Source organism: Excalfactoria chinensis, chromosome 2 (genome assembly GCF_039878825.1).
Source record: "Excalfactoria chinensis isolate bCotChi1 chromosome 2, bCotChi1.hap2, whole genome shotgun sequence".
Classification (NCBI taxonomy): domain Eukaryota; kingdom Metazoa; phylum Chordata; class Aves; order Galliformes; family Phasianidae; genus Excalfactoria; species Excalfactoria chinensis.
The window spans coordinates 84,515,178-84,537,780 of record NC_092826.1 but is presented as its reverse complement, the minus strand read 5'-3'; the positions used below and the strand labels follow the sequence as shown (position 1 = coordinate 84,537,780).

At 44.7% G+C, this 22,603-nt stretch overlaps 3 protein-coding genes across 4 annotated transcripts in view; 2 read left to right on the top strand and 1 right to left on the bottom strand.

Annotated features, from left to right (window-relative positions):
- Positions 1-869: 869 nt before the first annotated feature.
- SIRT5 (sirtuin 5) lies at positions 870-8,488 on the top strand. 2 transcript variants are annotated; one of them, XM_072327574.1, is made up of 9 exons: positions 870-1,020; positions 1,629-1,763; positions 3,093-3,226; positions 4,152-4,377; positions 5,801-5,888; positions 6,867-6,920; positions 7,843-7,966; positions 8,101-8,216; positions 8,308-8,488. In XM_072327574.1, the coding sequence occupies exons 2-9, from the start codon at positions 1,652-1,654 to the stop codon at positions 8,381-8,383; spliced, it is 930 nt and encodes a 309-aa protein (XP_072183675.1). In that variant the 5' UTR covers positions 870-1,020; positions 1,629-1,651; the 3' UTR covers positions 8,384-8,488. The 2 variants fall into 2 exon arrangements, with proteins under 2 accessions (XP_072183675.1, XP_072183676.1); XM_072327575.1 differs by lacking the exon at positions 870-1,020 and adding an exon at positions 1,027-1,197.
- NOL7 (nucleolar protein 7) lies at positions 8,460-11,337 on the top strand. Its single transcript, XM_072327573.1, has 8 exons — positions 8,460-8,731; positions 8,817-8,877; positions 8,953-9,011; positions 9,120-9,190; positions 9,526-9,610; positions 9,985-10,106; positions 10,182-10,259; positions 10,943-11,337. Exons 1-8 carry the CDS (start codon positions 8,568-8,570, stop codon positions 11,014-11,016), a joined length of 714 nt encoding a protein of 237 aa, XP_072183674.1. The 5' UTR covers positions 8,460-8,567; the 3' UTR covers positions 11,017-11,337.
- Positions 11,338-11,712: 375 nt separating this feature from the next.
- The window catches only part of RANBP9 (RAN binding protein 9), a 36,577-nt gene continuing 25,686 nt past the window's right edge, over positions 11,713-22,603 (bottom strand). Inside the window, exons 7-14 of the mRNA XM_072327572.1 lie at positions 21,877-21,989; positions 20,466-20,574; positions 18,878-19,068; positions 17,142-17,289; positions 15,313-15,434; positions 13,642-13,793; positions 13,091-13,202; positions 11,713-12,688 (exon numbers count right to left, since the gene is read on the bottom strand). Coding sequence (XP_072183673.1) covers positions 12,558-12,688; positions 13,091-13,202; positions 13,642-13,793; positions 15,313-15,434; positions 17,142-17,289; positions 18,878-19,068; positions 20,466-20,574; positions 21,877-21,989 — 1,078 coding nt within the window. The 3' untranslated portion in view covers positions 11,713-12,557. The remainder of the gene's footprint in view (positions 12,689-13,090; positions 13,203-13,641; positions 13,794-15,312; positions 15,435-17,141; positions 17,290-18,877; positions 19,069-20,465; positions 20,575-21,876; positions 21,990-22,603) is intronic.

Sequence of the window (22,603 nt, the reverse complement as noted above, 5' to 3'; positions counted from 1 at the left end):
GCTGTGTAACCTGTAGAAAGTGCCGTGGTGACTGTCCAACTGCAAGCTGGCATTCCTCATTTCTCAGTGTTATCGTAACTAGCATCTAAAACGCACAGCCTGAGAAGCAGGATCTATGATCTGCACTGGGTCTGGGATGTTAAAAGACAAACCAGCCCCAACTGTAACGCTAATTAAGGAGTGACCACCAGTTTGCTTCTGGTCTGAGCTGCTGGCATGCATTGCCTTGCCTGCTCCTGATGGAATGATATCACTTAAATCACCAGGATTGCTACAGTTCTAAATTGGTCCAATGGCCCTTAAAACAGCTTTCCTCATAAAACTGTGGGAACCATGAGCAGTCAGAGTGCTGTGCATGGGTGTTACATAGGGTGGATACTGGTAGGACAAGGGGGGATGGCTTTAAACTGAGGCGGGGAGGGTTCAGGTTAGATATTAGGAGGAAGTTTTTCACTCAGAGGGTGGTGACTCACTGGAACAGGTTGCCCAAGGAGGTTGTGGATGCCCCATCCCTGGAGGCATTCAAGGCCAGGCTGGATGTGGCTCTGGGCAGCCTGGTCTGCTGGCTGGCGACCCTGCACACAGCAGGGGGTTGAAACCGGATGATCGTTGCGGTCCTTTACAGCCCTGGTCATTCTATGATTCCACGCCCGAGCAAAGCGAAGTGCGGGGTCTTTGCTAATGGGCGACGTGCCCCGCGCTGAGTCGGGGCCTCGGCCTGCTGGCCCTGCTGTGGCATCTGGCTGCTCCGCGGCATCGCAGGGTGCGCTCCCGCAGCACTCCGTGGGACACTAAAGCTGAGGAGCGCAGCGGCGTTTAGCGAAGAGCCGCTCAGAGCCGCCCCGCGGGCAGCCGCGACACCCCCAACCGCTGCGCGACGGGCAAAGGAACAGCGGCGCAGGGGAGGCGGGGCTCCCCGCCCCTCGGCGTCGCGGGGCCGAAGGCGGGCCGGGGACGTGCGGCGCCGCACGGCTGGGCTCGGCGCCGCGGAGGAGCGGCCTGCGCTCCGCCTGCCTTCAGGTGGGTACGCAGCGGGGCCGGCGGCCGGCGAGAGAGCGCCGCGGGAGCTCCGGGGGGTGCCGGGAGCCGCGGCTGCCTTCCCCTCGCGATCCCTTTTGTCGGCTGCAGCCCGGCCCGCGGGCGGTGCCGCTGCGGCTCGGGGCCGCTCCGCGCGTGTGCTTCACCCCGAGTCCCAGGGTGAGTGCCTCCCCAGAACGGGGCGGGCGGCCGGACAGCAAGGGGCCGTTCTTCCTCCGGGCTGCGGCGTTTACAGTGCAAAACGAGAGAAACGTGGCACAAAGTCCGTGACGCTGCACTTTCCTGAAGGTCTCGGGACGGGACTGATGTGCTTCAACGGGAAGCGAAGCCACGAAAAGCGGTCATGGCATGTCTAGGAGTTCCGCACTCCTCTGCTCTGCTACTGACACGCAGTTCAGAAGCGGCCGCGAACATCTCCTAAACGCAACGTTACTTCGCTGAATGCAAAGGGTTGGTGGGGGGGGTGGTGGTGGGAAACAAACAGCACCGCGAAAAGAACCGAGTCGCACCTGCAGCCCGTGCTGTCTCTCAGGGAGCTCTGAGCTGTGCGTTCCCTCCCTGATCCGCTGCTTTCCCGTGTGTTTCCTTAGGCCAACGCATCGAAGCGCTGCTGATGAGTCTCGCTCAGTGTGCCGCACGGAGGCTGGTCGCCCAGGTGCGCGGTGCTCTGAAACCTGCCGCAAAGAAACTCGACTTCTGCTGGGAAATGGCTCGGCCGAGTTCGAGTAAGATACTCATCGGTTTGCTTTGGTCTCCTGGGCTGGGCTGGAAAGTCGGGATATTTCGTGTCATAGGCAAAATCCACAGATTAATTCAAAACTATTGGAAGAGCGTGACCCCGATTTCTCTCTCAGCTGTTAAAATGTATCTTCTGTGCATATACACTGTGTGGTTCCAAAAGAAGCTGCTGTCAGCGTGGTTGCCTGCCGGCATGGTTTTAGTACTTGTAATTCATGCATGTTAGTCAGCTGCCTTTCCTCTTCGTGCTTCTAAGGAGCAATAAAACTCACCCTGATTTATTTGTGCAACAATTATGGAGGACCTCAAGCATTCGTGGTAGTTTGCGAGCTGCGTGTTAAGTAACCTCAGAAGCCTTGTTTAGTCTAGCAGTAGTTAAAAAGACATGTATGTGTATATATATTTTAAAGCCTGAAGATATGCCTTATCTGAAAATAACCCCTGGCAGCAGGGCATGCTGGGGCTGACCTGCTGCAAAGCAGCTCTGTAGAAAAAGCTCTGAGCATTCTTCTGGTGTAACAGCTGGGTAACAAGGAGACAGAGATGGGCCCTCCTGGTGAAGAGGGGCAATGACACACCTGGGGAGTTGGGTTCGGCTATGGGCTCCCTGCTGCAAAACCTGCTGGGGTGGGCCTGGTCTCAAAAGCGATAAGCAGTTGGAGGGGCTGAGAGGGCTGTGCAGTCGGGAGGAGGGAGGTTCGAGGATTTCTTATCAATGTATATATGTGCCTGGCTTGGGGATAATACAGAAACCACAGCTGGGCTCTTTTCAGAGGTGCCCAACACTAGAACAAGTCAGTGAGCACAAACTGGAGCACAGGAGATTTCCTCTGAACGCCAGGCAGCAGTTCTGTGCTGTGGGAGTGCTGGAGCACTGGCACAGGCTGCCCTCCTTCTTTGAGGGGGCTTGGACCTGATGATCTCCATAGGTCCCTTCTCACCTCTGCCACTCTGTGGTTCTCAAATATGTTGCTTTAAAATTAATATCTGAGATAAGGAGTTTCCTTTACAATCTCATTTTGACTCTTAGTTAGGAGCAAGCTGTTCCTGGATGGTGGTGGCATAGCTATTGTGGTTGCATCTAATATGTAGTTTTAGTTTAAGGCATCATGTCTTCCATATAGTGCATATATCCATAGTTGACTATGTGTTGTCCTACTGGGTTTGCTCACAAGTTATTTAGGGTCTCCAGGAACTGCCCTTCAAATTCCATACAAAAGCCATTTCTGCGTGCATCTTTGGCAGCACTGGATGGCGTCTTATGTGAAAAAACATCCCTGTTTGAACAGCTGCACATCTTTTTGCCCCACAAACAGATATGGCTGATTTCCGAGAAGTGTTTGCCAAAGCGAAGCATATCGCCATCATCACCGGTGCCGGTGTGAGCGCCGAGAGTGGTGTTCCTACCTTCAGAGGAGCCGGAGGTCTCTGGAGAAAGTGGCAAGCACAGGTACGTACCCATGGCATGTGTCTGCACAGCTGTGCTCTTCTGTCAGCCAGGAATGTGCGTGTGAAGAGTCAGAAGAAGCTGGGAGTAGTTTTCTGTTGTTGGGTTGATCAGTTGCTTCGGAAAGCTCTGGAGACAGCTCTGTCTTTCTGCTGTGCCGCTCTGCTGCCTGGCTGCCTAACTGCTTGCTCTTCTTTGGACACCCTCACTGTTTTTTGTATCCCTTTCTTGTTTTAAACTCCTAGGAAAATGCTACAAAAATAATAAAGGATGCTTGCAAAGATAGCACTTGGTTTTCTTTTAATCCTGGTTTCTGAGGTGTGCAGTGGTGCAGCAGCAAGCAATAAGATACTGTGCCTCCAGACTCTGGTACTGCACATTTCAAGGTCACCATCAGTAACTCCTACCCAAGACTGCAGCCCTATTTGCTCTCTTCATGTTTTTGTTGTTCTTTAGGATGGCGTGTAAAGGTTATGTTAGGCTTTGGTTTTGACGGGGACTGTAATTTGGTTAGTGTTAGGCTTAAACTAAGTCAGATAAGAAATTGCTAGCGAAGGAAAAACATCCACACAGTGAAGAGTTTTACAGCTGCCCTGTGAATGAGTTCTGAATGCTAAAAATAGCGTGCACTGAAACATCTCATCTCCCTTTGTACTGCTCTGAACTTTACTGGTTTGATAGGGCAGCACGGAATGAAGCAGGTATCGCATCACTGATACAAGCTATCTCTTAGTTCCATAAGCTATTTTGGGTTGTCATCCTCATAAGAGATGCACTGCTGAGCTGCGTTCCTGTCAGCTGTGTCTGGCTGTAATAATCAGCTTTTGGTTATCCTGTTGTCAGACTGGCAGCGCGCTGTTGGCCCTCACCTGAGAAAGGGATTCTCCTGCACTTCCATCAGCAGAATGAAGCGTTACATCTCTTTCAGGAGTTGGCCACTCCCGGGGCGTTTGCACGTAACCCTTCTCGCGTCTGGGAATTCTATCATTACCGCCGCGAGGTCATGCTGAGTAAACACCCCAACGCCGCACATATCGCCATCGCCGAGTGTGAAAAGCGACTGAGGAAACAAGGCAGGAGCGTGGTGGTCATCACCCAGAATATCGATGAACTGCACAGGAAGGCAGGCACAAAGCACCTCCTGGAAATTCATGGTAAGAATCTGTTCACCTGTGTGCTACAGGACGGCACAACTCTGGGGAGGAGAAAGAGAAGGAAGATAGGCAGAACAAATGAAACGTAAGAGGAATAAGCACTTGCAAGAGGTTATTTACAGTATCACCCTGTTCCCTTTTGGAAGATGTTTTGGGCACTTCATAGCCTCTTTTTATTCGTTAGCTTTCCTTTTAATGGATTATGGACAGCACATAATGGACAGCATGTGGGAATTGGTTCTCTGTTCCTACCTGCTCAGTTTTGCCACTTGAATACATGGAATTTGGGGCTTCAGCAGTGTGACAGCATCACACTCGTATTACCACAAACAAAAGGTAGGTGGGCAAGAGGTCTTTCCAGCCCTGGTGCTTTCCCTTTGTCATGTAATGTCCTTCCCTTTGAGGCCCCACACATGGCAGCCCTTAAGGTGCAGGAAGAAGGAGTGTCTTGAAACACGTGATGTTTCCATACTTTCTCTTCCATGCCCTGTAGCACTCCCTCTCCCATTCCCTGTGGTTTATGGCCAGGCCAGAGGAGCAGTGCACAGGGGCAGTGCATGCAAATCAGTGGGGCTTTTGGATCTGAGGCAATATGGTATGGGATGGAAGGAGAAAGGGTGAGAGTGTCCTTTTCCATCTCACAAGGTGCCCTCTCTCCTCCTTGCCCTGTTCTGCCAGCCCCCTACAGGGTGGAAGTCTCCCAAGGCAAAGCCTTGTTCTCGCCTTCCAGTACTATGACACTTACATATTGCAAAAGGTTTAAATGGGATTTCCCACCACTAATTTGTGATATTACAAGCTTCCTCTGTCACAAGTTGTTTTGCAGTTGTGGATCCAGTGATAAAATCATGGTTATAGTTTTGTTCTTTACAAAATCTAAACAGCTTAAACTGTTGGGTGTCTCCACAGCGCGTGGTATCAGATCTATGGAAGTTCAGTGGTGTGCGTCTTGGGGTTGGGGAGTTTGCGTAAGACAAAGTGGGGTTAACCACAAGCAGAAATGATCTCATTTGGTAATGCTTTTACTGATTTTTATTTTTTTCCTGTGAAATAACTGCAGTGAGGCTGTGCATTAATTATTACGTCATGAGGTAGAAGGTCATAAAGCGTAGCTCAGAGGCACAGCTGCTGCTGATCACTGTGGCCTTTTAGGTGAAAAGATGCTTCTGGCTCTACTGAACCTGATTTGTGCTTAACCCTGACCCTGGCTGTCTCTGGTTCCTAAACAAATACATGGATGCGCTCTGTAAACAACATCTCGTTCATAATGCTGCCAGGTTTCAACACCCAATTGGTGTGTTTGTGTAGCTGTCAACCCACAAGTCAAATAAAAGCTGTCTGGGATAAACATAACCATTTGCTTGTACAGTCATGCCCTAGAACAATTACTTGATCCGTAACGTTTCCTCTTTTTGCATTTCAGGAAGCTTATTTAAAACTCGATGCACCAACTGTGGAAATGTGACTGCAAATTACAAGAGTCCGATCTGCCCGGCGTTGGCTGGGAAAGGGTAATCCATCTGCCTCGCAAACTCAGTATTTCCTGCTCCATCTGCTCTTCAGTAGGAAAGGAGCTGTTACAGGAACATGGAGGAGTTCTAGCCAAGCACTTTCTTTTTCTTTAATAATAATATTCAGGAGTTGGACTTGATGATTGTTATGGGTCCCTTCCCATTTGAGATTCTATGATTCTATATTTGAATGTTACGTAAATGTTTTGAAACAGGAGTGTACTGTTAGGTAACTTCAGTTAGAGCCCGTGATATCAAGCGAGGTAAGGTGTGTGAATGAGTGACTTAATCATTAGTTAGCACAACATTGTATGTGTTTCAGTTCAGTCAATATCATATGATCTGGATCTCTCATACTGGATGTCAGCTTACTGGACTTTTTAAGAAAGGTTCTTCACTCCCATCCTCTTTGTCTTCCAGTATTTTTAATCACAGGTTTATTCCTTCTAGCAGACCACCATCAGTGTAGGGTGTGGGTTGGCCTATTCGAATCTCATGAACACCTCACTCTTGTGCTTCAGCTCATCAGTGACTTTCACTGCAGGTCTTGAAATGCAGGAACATCAATTTCCAGGATTTCTTTTCAAGTTGCAGAAGAGCCCTTTGGCGTCCTTCTAGCCATCTTCTTTTTCCTTTCATTTTATTCCTTGCACTGTTGAAAGAAGAAATAGAAGGGAGGAGAGGACGGGCGTGTCTTTCTACTTACAGTTTTAATTCCAGATCTTTAGATAGCTTCATAAATAAATATTAATTGTGCCTTTGTCAGACTTTGACAAGCTAATTGCTGTTGCATGGCTCTGGGGTGATACCATATAGAAGCCTGCCTGCCCTGTGTGCTGTAAGTTAGGGCTTTAGTAGATTTTTAAGTGGACTGAAGTTGCAAAGATTCTCAATTGGAGAAAATGCAAAGTTTTTGGCAATTTGTAAAATGCATTTCATCTGTGTGTTTAAATGTATATTTCCATCTCGTAAATTCAGGGCTCCGGATCCAGAAATAGAAGATGCCTCAATTCCAGTTGAAGAACTTCCTCAGTATGTATCCACTTCTTTATTGTTTTGTTGCTAGCTTTTTAAAATGCCATATATCTCAATTCTTTTATTACTGTTCCTATAGTTTTGGAAGGACATGTATACATTTAACACGAGTAGAACGCCTGGGAACAGAGTTCATATCTAAATCCAGTGCTTGGGAAGCACCAGACAGTAGGAGTGCATACAAGTTTATCACAGTGCTAAAGGAATTGCATATTTGTGTATTGAGCATCGACCTCAAAACATGCCAAAATGTGTGGGTTTGGTAGCAAGCAGTAGAATTGCACTAAGAAACCACTGCACAGTAAGCTGCTGCTTTGCAGGTTCTGCTTTTCTACGGTTAGTCAGCATGTGATAATGTGCTGGTGTGCAGCCACAGAGCGGCCCCCTGCAGGCTCTAAATAAGCCAGGGTGCTTTTTGTGGTGGCTAAAGCTTTACCTTGGCTAGCTGCAGGTGCAAGGAGCTACTGCATTTTTTATCTCGTTCCTAAGGAAACAGGACTGCTGTGGGGCTGCTCTGATGCTCTTATCCAGCCCACTTTCTTCTTAAACTGGACCGTTTCTGTTGAAGCTGGTGACTGTAGCACATATCAAGTTCTTGGATGTCTCATGCGTTTCAGGAGCTGAGTAAGACACAGCACTTAAGTCTCTGTTCAACAACTTGTGCTCAGGAGAGCATGAGGAGTGCTGTAAATGCCATCAGTGAAAGAGGGAAGGAAGCCATCATCATAGTATCATCATAGTATCATAGTATCGTGCGAGTTGGAAGGGACCTTAGAGATCATTGAGTCCAACTCCCGGGTTTCAAGCCCTCTGTGTAGCGAAGCCATGTTCAATCCTAAATGAGAGCTGTTTTGCCACTGTGCAGATGGAGGCGTTCATGTCAGAGATATAATGCTGTACCTCTGCAATTGTTCTGTAGGTGTGAGGAGGACGGCTGTCATGGCCTGCTTCGTCCCCATGTTGTGTGGTTTGGTGAAACCCTGGATCCAGATGTTCTCACAGAGGTGGAGAAGGAACTGGAACTGTGCGACCTCTGCTTGGTGGTGAGGATGTTTGCGTTGCCTTGCGAGATGGCGGTCAGCACTTACAGAATCCACTGACCCCAAACGCAGCCCTCGCCGTGTTTTCCTTTCTGTCAGCTCTTTACCTGCTTTAACATCTGCCGCTGCCTTTGCAGGTGGGAACCTCCTCCGTGGTGTACCCGGCCGCCATGTTTGCCCCGCAGGTGTCTGCCCGAGGAGTGCCGGTGGCAGAATTCAACATGGAAGCCACCCCCGCTACAAACAGGTTCAGGTAAAGCTGCTCGGCACTCTTGACCTCCTCCTTGTCCCGTTCTGCCCCTCTCCCCGCCGCTCGCAGCCCTTCACATGCTTTCTCCTTCCAGGTTCCACTTCCAGGGCCCCTGCGGAAGCACGCTGCCGCCTGCGCTGGCCCGGCACGAGTCCGAGATCATCTCCTGAGGCGGGGCGGGGCGGGGCGGCGGGCCCCGATGTTGGCAATAAAGCGTGCGGCCGGTCGCTGCCGTGTTCTCGTTTGACTGCCGGCGCCGGGCGATAAGGGGGAGCGGCCGGAAATCCGGGGAACGATTCGGGAAGTCGGCGGAGCGTTTCCGGGTCGCGCTGAGACGGGTTGCGGAGCGTGGCCATGGTGCGGCGGCTGCGACGGAGGGAGGAGAAGGCGGCCCCCGTAGGCCCGGCCGCCGCGCCGCCTTCCTCGGAGGATGACGAGGCCCCCGAGGAGCTGTCTTTCGGCACGGCCAGGGCGGAGGCCGAGGCCGAGAGGAAGCTCGTGGGGGAGGCGGCGCGGAGGTACAGGCTCCCCTCTCCCCTTTCCCATCCCCCCGTCGCCCAGCGCTCCGCTCACGGCGGCTCCCCCCCCCATCCCCCTCCGCAGGCACCGGGAGCTGCTGAAGGAGAAGCGGCGGCGGCGACAGGAGCTGTTCACGGAGCAGAAGGTACCGTGGTCGCCCCGCAGCCCTCCCCGCGCCGGGCCGGCCGGGCCCCGCGTCCTCACCGCCGTTTCTCCGTAGAGAAGGAAGCTGCTGCCCGAGGCCCTGCTGCAGGAGCTGGCCGCCGCGCCGCTGGCACGGTGAGGCTGGAGGGCGAGGAGCTACGGGTGGCTTTTCGGGGGCCCTTGGCTGCACGAAGCCGGGCTGTGCGGAGCGTGGCACTAACGTGCTTTCCCCTTCCCTCGTAGAGCGGATGAGCCGAGCCCCGCGGCTGCACCGGGTACTTCGGATGTTCCACAGCTCACAGCAGATAATGAAGGTGGGCTCAGACTCTCCCTTTCCAGCAGTGCGTGGCTTTTCTATTGCACTCGTTATTGTTTGGCCTGCATGGAATCCCATCTATTTGGAACTGATGGCAGGGAACAAGAAAGCACTGTAGCTTTTGGAGGGCTCCCCGGAGACTTAGGCTGCCTTCTTCAGCAGCTCTCTGAGGGCAGCGCTGCTGGGTTTCACCAATCAGAGCAGCTGAAAAGTGCCTTTTGGAGTTAAAGCTGGCTGCTTGTTCCCAGCTTGTATTGCTTTATTCCTGTTCCTCTTCCTTACAGTTCTAGATTGTGTTCTTGGGATATTTTTCTTCTGTTGAATTTTCCTTAGATAATCATCCTGAAGGGGCATCTTCAGAGGAGAGTGAAGCTGACATCCCGGAACAGGTCAAGAAAGACAAAGCAGGAGGCACCAGGTATGGCAGGAGCAGAAGACGTGGGGCATCAGGCTGAGGCTGAGGGAGGCAGCCTGCAGCTGCATCTCCAGGGTCTGTTTTTTAACTTACTGTTAACCCTGCCCTTGCTCTGATTGAAAGAAGTGTATGTGACTGAAGTCTCCTTCACCATGCTTCTGACCTCACTGCAGCTGATTCTGTAGGGGAAAGCTTCACTAGCATCTGCTGAGAGGAGTTTGAGACTCCCATTGGTCAGGGCATAGGGCAAGTTGTTTCAGTGCTTGGCTGATCATCAAACCAGTACAGACATCTGTCATGCTCAAGTACCAAAATACCAACTAGCACGTGTTGTTTTGGGCTCTGTAACTTTGCCATGGATTTACATCTCTCACTAGGTCAAAAGGAAACTATATTGCTGTGCACTTGAAAGATGAGAACATAGCAGGCCTCCACCAACAAACAGCGAAAGACTTCATACACAGTCACCTCTATGGCCCAGGCACCAACCGAACGAGCGGTAGGCAGTTTTTCTTAGGTCTGCATCTGGATTTGCCGGTATTAACCTTCATAACTGATGTTCATCTCCTTACAGCAAATGAATTTTTTTCCATTGCAAACAAGAAAGGCTCCGTTAAAAAAGCTGCAGTTCAGTTTGTGGACAAATCTTGGGGTAAGTAAAATGAGAACAAAATGAAGTTGGTTCTGCTCTGTGCAGATACGCCTGAAGTAGTGTTTAGTTTTACGTTGTTGTTTTACATTTTTAATGCTTTTACGTGTTACAGGGCTTCTGTTTGCATTTTACTCACTCAGGGGGAGAACATGTAGTAAGGGAGCAGGGCAGGATGCATTGTAGTGCATATGGTAGTGATAGGACAAGGGAGAATGGCTTTAAACTAAAAAAGATGAGATTCAGGCTAGATAATACTGGAGAGGTTGTTTGCTCAGTGTGGTGAGGCACTGGCACAGCTGCCCAAACCTGTGGATGCCCATCCTTGGAGGTGTTCAGTATCATTTGGATGGGACCCTGGGCAGCCTGAGCTGGTGGGTGGGTAACCTTGCCTGCTTCCCCCTTCCAAAATGAAGAAAAGATTAGATCTCAATCTGCTTTTCCACTTTGTGCTTTAAAAGCAAAAGCACTACTGCTCCCCATCCTCCAGGAGACTGGCTAGTGGCACCAGCGGAAGCCTGTTTGTGCATGTAAGACATGACTGAGAGGAAGCTTATCAGCTTTCCCTTCTGCTCTTCTGCCTAGGCCTGAAACGCTGCAGTCATGTAGTGCATTGCTGATAGTCATGTAGCTGAGCTAAGAATGCTTTATTAAAGCCTTACTGGTTTGTCTTTGTTTTGTTCAAGGGCTAGAAAAAAAGCAAAGAGCAACAAAGTTTACGAAATACTGGGTCGCAAGAAAGGTGACATGTACACTTTGAAGACAGCTCTCAGCAGATGCTATCAAAGGACATGTACTGGAAGTTAATTTCTCATCACCTACACGTAACAGGTGTCATCCACCCCCACCCTTTGCCATCGTTACTACTCTCTTTCAGTTTCTGGCAACGGACAGTTTCACAAAGTGGTCCTGGTTCTTACCTTCCCCTGGCAGAAGCTGCTGGGGAAGCTAACAAACACTGCTGGGTTGCAGCCATGATGGCATATCCCTCAGGGGCTCTTTGAAAGCCATCTCACAGAGCTGGACTTCATTCCATGAGGCAGCAGCTCAAGTGCAAAGAATAAAGATGAGTTATTTCCTACTCACTGCTTTGGAGGCTGTGCTTCTTAAAACCATTTATTATTCCTATTTTTTTAGTACCCCCATCATTCAGGAGAGGCTGCAGGCTGGTATGAGAGAGTCCTCACATCAGTTCACAGAGCAGGGCTGCTTGTAGCCAGGCTTGATGACTTTCAAGGAATATAAGGGTGGTTTTTTTTCCCCTACCTTCAGGGAATGTTTAACTTACTGCCTTGACTTAACAGTGCTAGCTCTGCTTACTACGTGGTAAGAGCACACCCTTTAGTTTTCAGTACTGCTAACAAGGGAAGTGGTATCATAGGGTCCAGCAGCGAACCACCATTCTAGGATAAAACTAGAACAAAGCAAATGTAGCATACACGTCCATGCTACCATGTATGTAGAAGTAAGTTTTTAATGACTGGTTAATTATGATATCACTACAGTTTATTGCAATATAGTACTATTTAAGCACTTTTAAAAATGCAAGGTGTACAAAGATTAAATTAAGACTGTAAATTGACTAAATATTTGGTTTTTATATAAATAGGTCATAACCACACTGTGTTGACATGTAATACTGTTATAATACAACAGTTAAACTGGTGAGTCTACACAACAGAAGCTGTCTGTAGTTAAACAAGGAAACAAAGTTGAAAAGACCATGTTAAAACAAAAACTACTAAGATCAACAGGTCGGGATTGTAAGTAGCAACAAACATATTCACTCAGCTCCTGAGTAATTCAAGTTTTACAGTACACATTAAAAAATATCATTTCTTCCCATCAACACTATATCCAAACCATCAGGTGTTTATGCATTTCGCAAATTACACTGATTGAACTATGTAACAATGGGGGTGGAGGTTGGCAAGTCATCCTGCTTGACACGTACATCACCCGCATGCTAACACATCCGCGTTGCCGCTCTTCCGTCCCACCACAAGGCAGCAGGATTTTTGGTTTTGTTTTAGACAATCGTTGAGAGGATTTTATTTGTCAATTTGGATGTCTGACATTATCGGTGATATTTCCCACTCTTAGTTGTCTAAGAGGTTTAAAGATGGAAACTCTCTAACACTAAGTTAGAAATCATTTGCATCATGCTGTAAACTAGGAAGCAACATAAAGCGACAGACTTGTCCTTAGTACATAATTAAAATTCCAAATTCCAGTCAGCAGAGCTGATCTACTTTCCATAGGGAATACACCACGCCATCTCACAGAGCTTCAAATGCATAGCTAGTGTAGGTAGTCTTCCACTGTGGCAAAAGCACAGGATCCAATTCCCGATCGAGCCATCAATCCCAGACACTGTGATGCTTGTCCCATTGCCAGGGCAAGCGGTGGTTGCTTTGGCAGATTGTGAGTCTCTGGAAGAAGATTAGCAGCAGCAGCAGTTAGAATATCTCAGTTTCATTATTTTCTTGTACTAAGAAACTCAGAGTCCACGTACTTTCTCTTCCAAAGCTTATTCTTATGCCAAAACAGAGCAGGAACAATGAAGGCACACTGAAATTCTCTGCTGAGCTCTATTACTGATCAAGCCATTTTTCGCTTTCAGCCAATACAAACACGTAAGTAGTGTATCTGCTGCATTTACGCACCCCCAAAACTCTCTTCTGCTTACAGGGCATTCAATAACAGTAAGCTCTGTTCATCGCTCGGCCACCTCAGTGCCGGACCCAGCAAGCAGCGGGTGGTGAGCAGCAGTGTGCTATCCTGCTTCCCTGAAAGGCACAGATGTACCATGTGCAAAGCCCACCAGGTCTTACCTAGTATTGCACTATTGAGTACGGAGCACACAGGTTCTCTCTGAATTGGGTCAAGCTGATTTCCAACTGGGCTGCTCCATGGATCTGAATATGCAAGTAAACTGAACGCATCCTGCAGGAAGATGATTACATCACAACTGCATTACACAAGTGAAAACTTAGACCTTTTCTTAACATATTTGGACTCATGGCTCGGAGCAATCTCAAAACTCAGCACACTACTTGCACACACTTCCGGCCTTTACCAATTCTTGCTAGAAATAGTACCTATGATTCCAGTGACCAAACTACACGGTCAGAAATAAGTGGGCACAGTACATTCATCTCTGCGTTTAACTGTATTATGATATGAAGTTATTTTCCCCATGAATGCGCTACATGGACAAGATAGGAGATGGCACTACACCGCAGCTGACTGGAATACCCTCAGACAAAAAGAAATCACAGTGAAATCACAGAAGCTTAAGCAAAACAGTGTTGTTACTTAACATGCTGTGAGAAGCTTCTGCTGGGTAATGCCACTGTTCACCTCATTTCAAGACAGAGCATACCTTGAGCATTTTCTTATTTGCTGTGTTTTTGCCACATTCTCTTCTTAGTTGTTCACTCATCGCTTGCAGTTCTCTTCCAAAATGGATCATTCTTTCAATGGCTGCTTGGCTGCCACCACACAGTTGACGCCTTAACTGACTTGAATCTACTTCTGCAAAAACGACATCGTCATCATCACCACCACCACCAGAGTGACAATTAGAATCTGCGGATCTGGGGAATGCACTGATTTCACTTTTAAGTCATCTGCCTTCACAGGAGGGAAGCACGGAGGGCCACAGATCTAAACACAATGCACCCCTATACCACATGCTTGAACACCCACTTAAGAGGATACAGCCAGCTGCAAGAGCCCGTGCTCTTAATGTCGCAATGGTTAATTTTAACTAACTAGATTACAAACTGAGTTTTACCCTAATATTTTATAAAAGCACCAATAAAAAAAACCCCACGCATTTCTAGCTGTCATTAATTCTTCAGCGCTGCACCTTTAAAGATATGCCAGATCTGGAACCAGTACGTCAGAGTTTAAAAACAAACCTACACGACAGAACCTAACCTTCCCAGAAATCTTACAATGGACTCAGCTTTAATACTACTGCTATGAATGTACACAGTCCTTACTAGCTTCCTAATCTGGACATTTCAGGCTTGTTGTGCCATCAAGCAAAACGCTACAACTGCCTTCTTCACTATTTGGTATGGCATTCCAAAATACTACTTAGTTTTAAGTACGTATTAATACAACAAAGGCAGAAAAAAAGGCCATCATCAGAAAGAAAGTGCTCTGCTCACGCAGCCACTTCGCATCTGTCACAGCCTCTGTGGACAGGGCTGCAAGAGAGTAAAGATGTGTTTTGGTTTTCCTGCTGCAGACACAGGGCCGTGTCATCGCTGTTTCAGAGGGTAATGTAGGGAAATGGTCTGGGAAATAAAACATCCCTCCTGTTTGTGGCCAAAACAAAGATCTATTTGCTTTTGAACAGTTATGCAGTATCTACCAGCAAAGCTGCATGGCCAGCAGCAGCACTTGCCCTTGGAACCCTGAAGCTTTTGTAGGTGTTTATTAGCAATACTGCATTCTGGAAGTTTTACCAGCGACGTCCTGAGTTTCATACTTCACGTGAATTATCTATTAATTGGTATCTGTGTAAACTGATTGCTTGACAATACGGTTCTGCAAAAGCACAAGTGTCTGGGCCAGTCTCTTTTGTTTCTCAAGATGCAAAAGGCAGTAACAGCCACTGCCCAGATTGCAGCCTGTGCGCGCTAAGTGGTCTCACTGCCTTCTTCATTACTGGACAGGGACAGCGTGTGCTGTAACCGCCAGAGTAAATGGTATCTTTTTAAGCTGTGCTGTCAGAGGGCACTCAGATGTTCAGCAGCAACATTAAGAGGTATGACTGAATATAAAGCAGGCTAAGGAACATCTCAAAGGTATTGCCTTAGAAACCAATGCTACTATGACCATCCACAAGTCACCCCTTTCCCCTGCTCCCATCAGCCAGGCTACATCAGAGTTATGAGATTTACATATAATAGCAGAACAACAACAACAAAAATTAAGGTTTCAGCTAATATCCTTAATTTTCAAGTTGGGAAGCATTGCAAGTAAAAACATAACCTTGTTGCCATCACTTAATAAAAATGTAAGAAATATCACTGCAGACCCATTTCTGTGTCACATTCTTCCATTTCGTGATCATGTTTAGAACTACCATTTAGGAAGCCATTGGATGAAGTCTCAGCAACCCCATTGGAGTAGTGATCTGTTTCCATGTCTACATCATTGCTGAAATGAGAGTAAGAAACACAAGTGTTTATATGTATTTCAGTGCTTCGGTTTATGCTCTCTGCAATTTCAGCACAACAACTCACAGATGCTCATCCTGCCTGAGGAAATACTGCTTTTATGTATTACCAAGGTGGACAACAGGTTTTTTCCATAGCAACCAGAAATGCCAGAGCAGCAGGAAATATTAAAGCTTTCCCACTAAGCATTAGCATTCAGGAAAATAACGTTTTTAGATTGAAAACAAAATGTGTCCACCATTATTCAGACATCAGTAGCATCACACTTTCTGAAGTGACAGCAGGAAGTTCTTGCCCTGTTTATGTATCTGAACACACAAAGAGGTAGAGAATACGCATTGAAGAAACATCCTAGTTCTGCCTCACCCTGTCCCCTTCCTTTTTAAAGCACAGCTAAGCAAATACCAAGCCTGCTTTGAGAATGTCATATTTAGGTAAATAATATTCACGAAAAAGCCTCAATGTCTCATTTACTCTCAGTGGAATTTTAGGGAAAAGGAAGAAAAACCCCAAGCAATTACCAAGAACACCAAGACACTGAAAGAGTCAGAAGTAAATTTAGACATGCAGCTCTGCAACACACTTTGCTCACAGCAGTCACAAAGGTACTGTTAGATGCCATCGTGGCTCTGGAAACTGACCTTTCCTGATAGTGATACCCTACTCTATTCCAAAGCTTGTTTTGTTTTGTCACAGACAATCTAAAACCTTTCACAAGACCAGCTTCCTCTGAAGATGACTAAAAGATCTCTTTAGCTGGGCAACTCTACATTAAAGGAACTTTCTTCATCTTGTAAGAAATTTCAACGTTATCAAAACTGCCAAGTAGTTTTGCAGAGGTGACTGCTGACACAAATGCATACGGAATCTAAAACAATTGCTACTGTAACTTCCTGCAAACATCACTGCAATCTGATTATGATATGGTTTTGTTGCCACATACATCTTAGTTGATGCTTTGGGGAATGCATCTTGGACACCACAACCAAGTACTTACAGATTTCAAATCGAATCAAGTTATGCTACATTTGTGTAGTAATCTACAGAGCTCAATATTTATGCCCAGGTTCATACATCATTTTCATTCTTTCCGCAAGTGACAGTGATGGAAGGTAGGCAAACAAGTCCTGTTATGTGTGCAGTGGAAGAGTGTCCACATTCCAGATGTATCTCAGTTGTGTTTAGCCAGCAGATAATGCACAAAGTGAAAGCATCTGGACAACTTTTTATCGCCTATACCATTTGCCAACCCATTCAATCAGAAGGGGTAACATCCTTAGGAGTAGGGTGTATTTAGGTACTACCTTCCAAAGAAGCACTTTGTTTTGAGGGTTCCTAAAGGGTTGTCAATGGTTTAAATTAGAATTACAAGTGAGCTAGGTGATCTTCCTTAAACAGTTTCTAAACTGAACATAAAAAGCTATAAGGAAGGTGAGTTTTCTTCATTGCATTTCTTTAACTGAATGGGAAAAGCCAGTCTCTTGAGCTGGAGAAGTTAAAGCCAGAGCAGACTCAAGCAATCACAAACAGAAGCAGTATTTATCCCCTTTCCCCTGGTGCCCTCCAATGAATTATTCAACTATTCTTGGAAGAAAAAAAATATTCCACTAGAAACTCTTCTCTGTAATAAAAACTATGTAGGCTACATAAGTGTTAATGTAAACTGGAAGCATTGAAGTTTACTCACCTTGAATAGCTGTTAACCTGCTGAGATCTCGATACATTTATGTTGTTAAGTTCTGGTACATTCAAGCTGGTGGCTGTATGCTTACTGTGACAGTAAGACTGATGCCCTTTATTTGATATTACCCCATTACTGCAACTACTTTCGAACCCTGAAAGAAAGTTTTTATAGTTGTAATTAATTACAAGCAAGTTTGTAGATACCAGTTTAACACAAGTAAAGTAAGAACAGCTTAATTGTTTTCAGTCACAAAATACTACATTTGTCGAAGAAATAATCCTAAAAAGGCAGACTCCAGACTTCAGGTATTCATTCCTTTCTACAGTGCAGAAGTGAAAACATGATTTAACAAATACTAACACACAGATGGGAAGTTTTTTTTATATTCAGTACTGCTTATACATGAGTAAAACATAAAACTGAATCAACACAGAATCATTTAGAAACACTTCTGAAAGATGTAAAAACCTTTTCTAGGCCACTGTAGTAATAATTAAGAATGAAAGCAGACATGCATCTTACCAATTCTTTATCACATAATTATCTTTGAAAACACACATTAGAATTCAGTATTGAAATGTTTGCCATGCTGCTACACAAATACAACCCTCCTGCTTTCCTATATAATTATTTTAATTGCTAGTATTGTGCTTTGCTATATAAAAATTATACCATGCTGTGAAATTATGATGTCTGGCTAAAATTTCTTCTGACCCTTCTAAAATGTAATCAATGAACTACCATTTCAAGCAAATACATAATTAGCAAATCAAGCATAAATGTATGAGCTCCCTGAACATCAACTAACACAGAAATAGGTCACAGGAAAGATTTATTATTAAAAAACAAATGAAAAACCCCAACCACCTCCACCCCCTGCCATTTTCTGCTATTCAGCAAATCCTAAATCTCAATGCTAACAACACCATTTACCAGCTTGCTTACTAAGCAGTGTCTCTGCTTTCAAAATAAGAAAGCTAGAGGTGCCTTCTACCATGTATCACGATAAGAACCCAATGTAACAACAGCAACTCTGAGTGCAACAAGACTAAAACACCTGAAGCAGCAGCTGGTGTTCTGTATTCCATAGAGAAAAGGAAAAACAAACAAGCAACCAGCAAAGCTCCCAGTCTGCTCCAGTTTAGATTTAAGAAAGAAACAGAACTGAAAACTGAGCTCCTCTACACGCCACCAAAGCGATACTGACTTCAGAGGTGACATGCTCAAGTATCAGTGCTGGGATCTCTCAATTGGCATGGGGCAGCTCTGAACATCTTCATCTCCCACTGAAGCTTTGCCACCACCATTAGGTGCTTTCAGAACAGTTTCAGCTGTGCAGATTTCAACATGTCTGTCAGCAGTGTTTTTTGGTTGTTTAACCTAAGTTGGCCACCCAGCTCCTGGTATTTCCTGCTATTCCATGAACACCAAAGACCATTTTACTGGATGGACTTCAGACACCTTGCCTAAACCATGGATTAATACCAAAGCAACAACAGAAATTCACATCAGAACCTCCTACCACACAGAAGCAGTAATGTCTTAAGATTTCATATATACTGCTACTGTAGTGATTGGGAATAACATACTTTGACTGTTAGATCTCTACTTCAATGCAAAAGGCCTCATCCCCAACTGAAACAGTCTATCCACAGGTTCAATACTGGTGACTTCTCCCAGTACTCAAAACCATAGAAAGAAAACTTTGTAGATGTGGTATATCCTTTGTATCAACTTACCAGAAAAATGTGTGCTGCTCCCTTTGCCTGTTGCCAAATTGTGAATATTCATTCCATGGCTGGGGCTCATGCTAGGACTACTAAAAGACCGTGGGCTAACAGGGTAACTATCTTGAGATTTTGGACTGTGGCCTCCCAAACACCGTACTTCACTGTCTGTACCATTCACCATCTCTATGAACTGGCGCACCCTAAACAAAAGACAAAGAAGTTAAGCTAATAAAACAATTCAAACACTTCAATTTATTAATGATAGCATTGATTTTAGCATTAAATACACTTTAAAACAGTCTGACTCAACAGAACGCTGGACATCACTAATCCAATCATCAACAAACTGAGTATTTGGCCAAAACAGGAAACTAGGAAGTTTAGGAGGGAGAAGAACAGGAATGTTATCTTTGAGGATAAGCTCTGGCAGTAAGTCCTCAAAGTTTAGAGCACTAAACTGTGTTTTTTGGTTAAACTGTTTTGCTTTATTGGCAGGGGCAAGTGTATTGCTTGAGAAGGGTAAATAATTATCTTGTTTTGCCCATTATTTCTCTCAAAGATAATGAGAACATACTTTGCCTGGAACAGTAAGGACTAAATGATATGGGCTTTTTTTGTTTGTTTGTTTTTTAACATGAGACATTTACACCAGAAAACAGTTTAGTAAGCAAACTCGCATACAAACCTTCCCTTTAGAGGTGGTTACTCTTTGTCAATTTTATTTAGGTAAGGAGATTTTACTATGGACTTTGATGAAGCTTAGAGCTACTGCTTTACGTTTTACGCTTAGGTAATCTTAATGGAGCAGGCAAAATTTAGCAAGACAGACTGAGAAAAAGGTAACACAGAGTTGACATTAGAGTGAGGGCTTTCATCAAATCACATTCTGTGGTAAGTCTGCAGTACTATCACACGAATTCTGTTCAGCACTTGAGTGACAGACTTCAAACGTTTCAAGTAAATTAACTGAACATAAAATTTCTACTGCTTTCTTCTTACAGGAGGAGCAGATTTTTTTCCCCACATTCTAATATTGTGACATGATAAACAACTCTGGAGGATCAGCACAGCTGGCAAGTAGAAATGCCAGAATGAAGGTGAACGTTGCATGCCCATGAAGCTAAGAGGACTCTTTGGGATTACTGAATTTTCATTGTATAATCCAGAGACGTTTGCAGTTCAGTGACAAGGAGTGCAACAACTCATCTTAAAGAGGTGTTTAATGTCAGTCAGCCATTTGGAGGAACAGACCAACTTATGCCACAAGGCTCTTAACCTTCTTGCATACGACACTCTATCAGTTACATTTTAAGTTTTACTTGACACTGAATCTGATTAAAATTCATTTTTAAAAATACAAAAACTCAGTACTAGAGGACAAGTCTACGGCAAGATGTGAATTATGCTGCAAAACAAGACCCTGATAACAAAACCTAGTTTAACACGTAGCAAATAAATACAGCATAAAGGAAAAAAAACTACACATTTTCTAAAAAAAGCTGCTTAACTTTAAGTTTCTGCAAAAACTTTAATTCTCTTTTCTCAGAAGGTAATTGTGTCATCTATAAACACACATCTGTATAATTTGAAGACTCACTTTAATGCAAATAAGAGATTAGGATTTCTTTCTAGTAAACTTGGATACAACTGTTGTGTTGTTTCAATGGCTTCTCCCATTCTTCCTGCTAAAACCAATTTCTGAATTCCTGTTCACCAAAAAACAAATAAGAGATTAGGATTTTTCTCTAGTAAACTTGGATACAGCTGTTACGTTGTTTTCAATGGGTTCTCCATTCATCCTGCCAAAACCAGTTTCTGAATTTCTGTTCACCAAAAACAACAGTTAAAATGACAGCTAATGGATTAATACATGTAAATTAGTTATTAAAAGACACTGCAACCATTCATCAACAGGGCTGTTTATTAGAAAAAAAAATAGTGTAAAGAAAAAACATGCTTCCTTATAAAGTTCAATAGGGAAACTAAAGAGTTACACTCCACCTACAGGTAACTAAACAAGAACTAAGTAAATACTTTTATTGTCGGAATGTAACTACTTTGTACTAGGACTGCTCATTTAGAGCTAGATTAAGACAGGAGACACCATTCTGCAATATATTTCCCAGTGTCATACCTTTGTATAAAAGCAGATACCAAACTACCGTCCCCCAAAAATATCAAAATTGGTTCCCACTCCCAGTGGTTCAAATTTGGCCAAAAAGTTAGTTTCACCTGCAAAGTCAGGTTACAGATGACTAAACCTTTCCAGAACAGACTCAGCAGCTTTAGTTAATGCTTCTGTTGATGTAACCTGGCACAAGCCTCAAACAGCCTCACAGCGCTAACCACCAACAGAGAAATTGATCCTAATGAAAAACAACCCAACAGACAGCCTATTCTTCCACCAAAGCAGTTTCCCCATGTGCTATGTCATGCAGTCACACAAACGCTTGTGTTCATACAGCAGGGATCAAAATGAATGGGGGAAGGCACTGTTTTCATCAGGCTGCCAAATTAGTACAGCCACAGCAAGTGAGAAGCACACTACTATTAATTCCCCTTGTCCTCTCTCCCTTAACTGTAAACTGGAAAAAAATTACATTTGCTTTAGCTTATAAAGCATTTTATAAACTCTAACCCTTATCACTGAGATAAAAGTTTAAACTTTTATCAACAGTTTTATATTCCTGTTTGTGAGAGATAAGGGTCAGTCACAAACAATGCCATACAGGCGTTACAAACATCTGTTTAACACAGATCACAATCTTCCATTCAAGAGAAGGACAAAAGGTAATTTACCACATCCTGCTACATCAAACAAGCTCCAGGAGTATTAGTGCAGAAGTTCATCTTAACCAGCTGTTCATAAATGCACAGCTTTACATGAAGGCAAAGAACTACGAAACAGTGCTGTAGGAAGATTCTACAGTGATGTTTAAGAGCAAGTTTTATGCAGTATCTGCTTAAGGGAAAAGAAAAAGAAGATGCAACGTGCTTTCCAGCCTTACTTTGTCTGTTTTTAATGGAAGCTAATTCTTCTAGCACAGTCTGGTCTGTGGATCTGGCGAATGCCTCTGCTGTTGCACAGTATCCATGGTGAACTAAGTAAGATGACACCATTCTAAAAACAAACAAAAACAAAACCCAGAAACAATTATTAACTAGATACGCGATTGAAAACTCCTTCAATGTAAAACTTCTGTTTCTGGAAAAAAATAAATAAATATTAAATATAAGAAATATACAGAATCAAAGATTTCTATGTGAAATTCAGACACTCCTGTACAAGTCAGACTAAAGTAATTCAGTTAAGATTCAGCACCATCTCCAAACACAGTACTAAGCCAGTAAAAATAATTCTATTTATTACAATGAATTTTAATAAAATCGTGATCCAAAGTCTGGTCAACTAGAATACTGCCTGCTAGTCCAGCCTCTTTCTTACTCACGACACAGACTGAAGTGCATTTTCACCAATAAATTCAAGCAAAGCCAAAGCCACCAATTTTGCACTTCACACACAGAAGTGCCACAAGCTACACTAGCATGCCAAAGGCTAGGAATGCAAAGGAACATTTCCAGGTGCTGAAGTATTAAAGCTGACCGTTGTGTGCTTGTGGCTATTTTTTCAAAACACACCAACCCAAATTGGATAGGCCAAATCAGAATGGAAGATTTACACTTATTACTAATACTTTACATACCTGTTATGTCAACAAGACTACCTGCTTTTAT